The sequence below is a fragment of the Penaeus vannamei genome, chromosome 6 (assembly GCF_042767895.1).
Source record: "Penaeus vannamei isolate JL-2024 chromosome 6, ASM4276789v1, whole genome shotgun sequence".
Classification (NCBI taxonomy): Eukaryota; Metazoa; Arthropoda; class Malacostraca; order Decapoda; family Penaeidae; genus Penaeus; species Penaeus vannamei.
In genome coordinates, this window is record NC_091554.1 from 13,524,394 (window position 1) to 13,531,893 (window position 7,500).

The 7,500-nt window shown below is 31.1% G+C and overlaps 1 protein-coding gene across 1 annotated transcript in view; it reads right to left on the minus strand.

The window, feature by feature from the left end:
- The window catches only part of LOC113816881 (uncharacterized), a 5,255-nt gene extending 4,125 nt beyond the window's left edge, over positions 1-1,130 (minus strand). The window contains exons 1-2 of the mRNA XM_027368867.2: positions 1,073-1,130; positions 105-232 (exon numbers count right to left, since the gene is read on the minus strand). Of these exons, the coding sequence (XP_027224668.2) occupies positions 105-232; positions 1,073-1,077 (133 nt within the window). The 5' untranslated portion in view covers positions 1,078-1,130. The remainder of the gene's footprint in view (positions 1-104; positions 233-1,072) is intronic.
- Positions 1,131-7,500: the final 6,370 nt, after the last annotated feature.

The following is a 7,500-nucleotide window of genomic DNA, read 5'->3' on the forward strand; positions in this document are numbered from 1 at the left end:
TCTCTCTCTGCCCCTCTCTCTCTCTGCCCCTCTCTGTCTCTGCTTTTCTCCCTCTCTCCCTCCCTCCCTCTCTCTCTCGGGAGACGTTGCAAGGAACCACTGACCTATGGTGATGGGAGCCTCGGCGTTGATGTAGATATATCTCGCCTCCGCCTCAGCCTCCGCCACAGCCTCCTTCATATCCATCGCCGTCGCCGCCGTCGTCAGCGCCACCGTCAGCACAACAAACGTCCTTAGGAATGTGTCAGGTCAGTAATTGCTTGCACTTGGGACACATTGAACAGCATTGCTGATTCTTATTCTACTTGGGAGCAAAATAATTTCTCTCTTTGACCTCTCCTTTTTAGTGTCTTTTGAGGTCGAAACATTTATCGATAGGCTTAGTCTGTTAACTAATCACCCTTTCATTATTGGTCATCGAGCCTCTAGTGTAATAGTGATTCCAATGTGTTTTTCTTATCAAGTTTCAGAAGCCCGGAGTCCTATCACTCGAGAAGTGTTGGATCAGATTGATAGCTATCATTATAATTATCATTATCATTATGGTTATTATCATTATTATTATTATTGTTATAATTGCTACTATTACTATTACTGTTATTATCGTTATTATTATTATCATTATCATTACCGTTATTATATTATTATTATTATTATTGTTATTATCATCATCATTATCATCATTGTTGTTATTCTGCCATTATTATTATTCCCATCATCACTGTTTATATTATTGTTATTATGATTATTATTATTATCATTATTACTGTTTATGTTATCATCGTCATTTTCATTATTAACATAATCATTATTATCATTATTACTATCATTATTATCATTATCTTTACCATTTTCATCATCATTATTATCATGATAATCGTTATTATCATTAGTATCACTATTATCATAATTTCATCGCTATCTTAAAGTTTCACATATACATAAACATGTTCGTTTTTCTAACTGAATTTCACACATGTCTACCTATTTATCAATTCTTTATTATTACGATTTTCTCTTAATTCGCCCTTTGGGAAAAGCTACTCACGGCCATAGGTACTCAATTACTCACCACATGACGCAGCAGGAGAGAGAACAGGCACACACGCACACGATCACAGGGATTCGGTTACAACAAGCAGGGAAATTCTGGTGGGAATTATATACTCTTTGCTCCGCCCACTCTAAGCCCCGCCCCCTTGTTACTTCTGTCTCTCCTTCTTATTCATCTTTTCCTCTTCTCTGTTTCATTCTTTATCTAGCGTTTTCGTTTATGTTCTTTTATCGTGCTTTGTTTTGTCCTCTATGTCTTGTTTATTATTATTATTATCATCATCATCATCATTATTATTATTATTATTATTGTTATTATTGATATTAATATCATTATTATTATTATTATCATTATTATCTATTCAGCTTCCAGAGCATCTTTTGGGCATTCGTTCTCTCCTTCTCTTAGCTCTTATTTTTTCCCTTTTTCCCTTGCCCCATTTTCTTTCCGTTTACTACTTCTCCTCCTCCTCCTCTTCATTTTCTTCTTCTAATTCCCTTCGCTGTTGTTTTATTTGTTTTTATTGTTGTTCTAATTCTTGCTCGTCCTCCTCCTCTCCCTCTTTTTATCATTTTCTTCTTCTTTTTTCATATTCTCTTATTCCTCATCTTTCTTTTTTCTCACTCTCTTGCACTACCACTTCCTCGTCCTCGTCATCTTCCTCGCCAACCTCCTCTTCCTCTTTTTAATTTTCACTATTTTCTTCGTCTTCCTTCTTCTTTTTCAGTTCTTTCGCTTTTCTCATCCTCGTGTACCACCTCCTCCTCTTCTTATTCTGATTCTCATGTTTTTCCTCCTCGTCCTCTTCCTTCTCTTCTCCTCTTCCTATGTTTCTCTTACATACTTTCTCTCCCTTCCTTCTTATGTTTTTCTTTCTCTTTCTCTTTTCTCATCCTCCTCAACCTCCTTTTCTTATTCTTATTCTCATATTTTTTCTCATTTTTGTCCTCTTCCTCGCCATTCTCCTCTTCCTCTTTTTCACTTTCATACTTATCTTCTCCTTCCTTACTATTCTCCTCTTCTTCCTCTTGGTCTTTTCCCATCTCCCTACACCACCTCCTCTTATCATTATTATTGTTATTCTCATTTTCCTCCTCCTCCTCACCTTCCTATTCCTCCTCCTCGCCTTCCTCCTCATTGCCCTCGTCCTCCTCTTCCTCCTACCCTCCTCGTCCTCCTCGCTCTCCTAATCTTCCTCCTCCTCCTCTCCCTTCTACCCTTCTCTTCCTCCTCCTCGCCCTCCAATTCATCCTCCTCCTCCTCCTCGCCCTCCAATTCCTCCTCCTCCTACCCTCATACTCCTCCTCCTCGCCTTCATCCTCATTGCCCTCCTCCTCCTCGCCCTCCTCTTTCTTCCTCCTACCCTCCTCGCCCTCTTCCTCTTCCTCCTCCTCGCTCTCCTAATCTTCCTCCTCCTCCTCCTCTCCCTTCTACCCTCCTCTTCCTCCTCCTCACCCTCCAATTCCTCCTCCTCCTCCTCGCCTTCCAATTCCTCCTCTTCCTACCCTCATACTCCTCCTCCTCGCCTTCCTCCTCATTGCCCTCCTCCTCCTCGCCCTCCTCTTCCTCTTCCTCCTACCCTCCTCGCCCTCTTCCTCCTCGTCCTCCTCGCTCTCCTCATCTTCCTCCTCCTCCTCTCCCTCCTACCCTCCTCTTCCTCATCCTCGCCCGCCAATTCCTCCTCCTCCTCCTCGCCCCCCTCATTACCCAGGACCGCTAATGACCAAGTTATCACGTGTGCCTTATCTTTTATCCTTCCCTTTGAGAACCGTTACCTCCTCCCTAACGACCCATGGCAAGCGAGACCCAGCCCAGGCCTGCGGCTGGACAATGTCCTGCTCTTTCCTCGCCCTTTCCACACGCACGTAAACACGAGGGAGAACTAAATAAAAGGGGAGAGAAAAGAAAAGAAAAAATAATGAAAAGTGGATGCAAGGCAAAACTAAGGAAAAGAAGAAAACAATAAAAGATGATGAAAAGTGGAATAATAACAAAAGAGATTTGAAATGATAATAGATACAACAATGCAGCCCCCCCCCCCCCCAAAAAAAAAAGGAAGGGGAATAAAATCATAATTTAAAAAAATCTTTCACCCAACGAAAATTTGAAGAAAAAATCACATGCACAAACACGAAAGCGAAGTAGAGTTAAGAGAAGAAAGAAAGAAAGATTCGAAAGAATGAAAGAAAATTGATGACTCCCTCACCCCTCAACGAAAAACAAAAAAAAAACAACAGTGGCAAAAAGTATTAATCTCTCTTTTTTATACACAAACTCCCTATCACCTTTGATAACTAATGTGGGGAAAACACCGAGGGAAAATACATGTCCATTGTTTAAGCCTTCTTTTGCGCGGCCCATGAAAGTGTGAATAAAAGAACGAGATTAATGGAATAACGAGAAAATGATTACCATCTGCTTCCTCTTTTTAAAGTCTAACATCGCGGATGGATGGATTGGTGGTTGGATGGATAGATGGATGGAGGGATGGATACATAGATAAATGAAGGGGGGAGGGAGAGAGGCATATATCGATGGATGAATGGATGGATGGATGGATACATACATAGGTGGATGGATGAATGGATGGATGGACGGAGGCTCTGGTCAGAAGTAAGATGTGAAGGTCACGGAAATGGCTAATTTCCGGTAAATGAATGGAGTCGAAAAAGAAGTATGAAGAGAGAGAGAGAGAGAGAGGAGACAAAGAGAGAGAGCGGGAAGAAGAAATAAAGACAGCGAAAAGAAAGAGAGTAAGAGGGAAGGAGAGAAAAAGAAACAGAGACGGGAAGGTATGTATGTATATATATATATATATATATATATATATATATATATATATATATATATATATATATATATATATATGATATGCATATATATATATATATATATATATATATATATATATATATATATATATATATATATATTACCGTAGATAAGGATATTGATGATAGTAGTTATTATGATCATATCATAACTGCCGTCACCGTTGTACTATCATTATTATTACCATTATCATCATAAATATCATTATTATTACTATCACTATTTCTATTATTACTATTATTGTTATTTTCATTATTATGATTATTATTACTACTAGTTTAATTATTATTGTTATCATTATTATCATTACTATCATTACCATTATTATTTTGATTACTATTAGTAATAGCAATTGATATTATCATTGTCATTATTAATATCATCATTCTTATAATTGTTATAATAATTATCATCATCATCGTCGTCATCATTATTATCATTATTATCATTATTCCTCTTATTGTTACTTTTATTATCTTTCTTACCATTTTTCTTCTTCTTACTCTTATCATTATTGTTAGTGTTTTTATCCTCATTATTACTATCATTATCATTATTATCAATGATATCATTATCATTAATATTAATATCAATAACATTATCATTGTTATTATTGTTACTATCATTATCATTGCTATCATTATTATCATAATTACTATTAATACCATTATTATTATCAATATTATTATCAATAACAATAATATTTTTATCATTATTTATGTCATCATTGTTATTATTATCATAATAATTGTTGTTACTATTATCATCATCATCATCATTGTTATCATTATTATCATAATCATTATTATTGTTATTGATGCTTTTATTATCTTTCTAATCATCTTTATCATTATGATTATTATCATCATTGTTGTTGTTTTTGGTATTATTGTCATTATTACTATTATCATTACTATCATTATTATTATTATTATATTTTTTCTTAGTATTATTATCATTATCACTAATATCATTATCATTACCATCGTTACTATTGTTATCATATTATATTATCATTGATATTATCATTATCATTATTATCAATATTACTATCACTATCATTATCATTGTAATTATTCTTATTATCATTATTTTTATCTTTATTATTATTATTATTATTATTACTATTATCATTATTACTATTATCATTATCATTATTATCATTATCGTTATTTTCATATCATTATGAGCATTATTATCATCGTCACTATTACCATTATTATTATTATCATTATTATTATTATTATTGCCATTATCATCGTTCTCACTATTATAATTACATCTTCATGGTTATTATTATTATTATCATCATCATGATTATCCATATTATCATTGTTATTATCATCAATATCACTATATTACTATTACTATCATTATCATTATCATTATCATTATCATCATAATTACTATCATCATCGCCATATTTTTAAGTGTTAGGTAAGTCTTATTATGATTATTGCTACTCTTCTTACTATCATTCTTATTATCATCATTATTGTTATTGTTATTATTAGTAACTTTATCATTATTCATCATCATCACTGTTATCATTATCATCATCATTATTATTATGATTATTAACACAATCATTTTTCTCATTATCATCATCATCCTTATCATTATTAATATTTTTATTATCCTTATCATAATGTCTTAATATCATTTAAATTTTTGTTATTGTTATCATTATTATCAGCATTGCAATCTTCATTGTCATTATTTCTAGTAGAAGTAGTAGCAGTATATTGTCACTGTTATTATCATTATCATTATTATTATCAATATTATTACTATTACCATTACCATTATCGTAATAATTTTTCTCATCTTCATAATTATTATTACTATAATTGTCATCATTATTACTAGCATTACAGTTATCGAGACTAATATTATCAACATAAAGATGATATCATAACCGTCACCGTCTGCATTAATACTGTTCCATTACGTTCATAATGATAATGATAATAATCATGAAGACTATCACTACTGTCACTGCTATTGTCATAATCTTCTGTGATTACTGTGGCTATCGTTACCTTTATGCACATTACCATCACATTACAATTATTAGTAAATCATCATTGTTATTTTAAACATTAGAGCCCTCTCATCTCCTTTGTCTTGCTCTCCGCGTGGATTTTTTCTCTCAACTTTGTCTTTGCAATTTTGCGTGTAAGTCTTGAGTTGAGTTGACAAGTGCATGACGGCAACTTTTTCCAATCAGCAGATCAAAAGACCAGAAGATTCGCCAATCATCCGAATAGTACTGATTGTATCGTGAGTAAAGGTGGGAGAAAAGGCTGTTGGGAGTGCTTCTGTTTTTGTTTTTGTTTTCTTCGCCTATTTGTTTTTTTATTGCATTTATTTGTGTATACAGTATTAATATCAGTATCTCTGCTAATGCTTTGCGGAACTTCAATTAACTCACGCCAATTATTTCCTTGCATAATTAGGCACGAAGGTAATTATTTACTAATGCAAACGTCAGTTTACATTTTCACGAACGGGTTTGAACCAAGACATTTTCCTGTGTTTATAAGGACTTCGTGTATATTGGATCTTTTTAGTTGTTTCAATTTTAAAAAGGGTGTCTTGGCTCCTTGTTGAATATATATATATATATATATATATATATATATATATATATATATATATATATATATATATATACATATATATATATATATATACATATATATATATATGTATATATATACATATATATATACTTATATATATGTATATATATATACATATATATATACATATATACATATATATATTATATATATACATATATATATACATATATATATATATATATATATATATATGTATGTATATATATATATATATATATATATATATATATATAGATACATACATACATATATACATATATATATATGTATATATATTTGTATATATATACATATATATATATATGTATATATATACACATATATATACATATATATATACATACGTATATATATATATATATATATATACATACATACATATATACATATATATATATATGTATATATATGTATATATACATATATATATGTATATATATATATATATGTATATATATACACATATATATACATACATATATATATATATATGTATATATATACATATATATATATATACATATATATATATATATATATATATATATATATATATATATATATATATATATATATATATATATATATATATATACATGTGTGTGTGTGTGTGTGTCTATATATATATATATATATATATATATATATATATATATATATATATATATACAGAGAGAGAGAGAGAGAGAGAGAGAGAGAGAGAGAGAGAGAGAGAGAGAGAGAGAGAGAGAGAGAGAGAGAGAGAGAGACATAGGTATGTCTATACACGTATACCACACTTTAAAAAGTATCTTTTTTTTTGTAGAATTCCCTTCTTTAAATTTCTCAAGATGAAAAAAAAAATATCTATCTATCTATCTATCTATCTATCTATCTATCTATCTATCTATCTATATATATATATATATATATATATATATATATATATATATATATATATATATATATAAGGTTGTTTGATTCAAA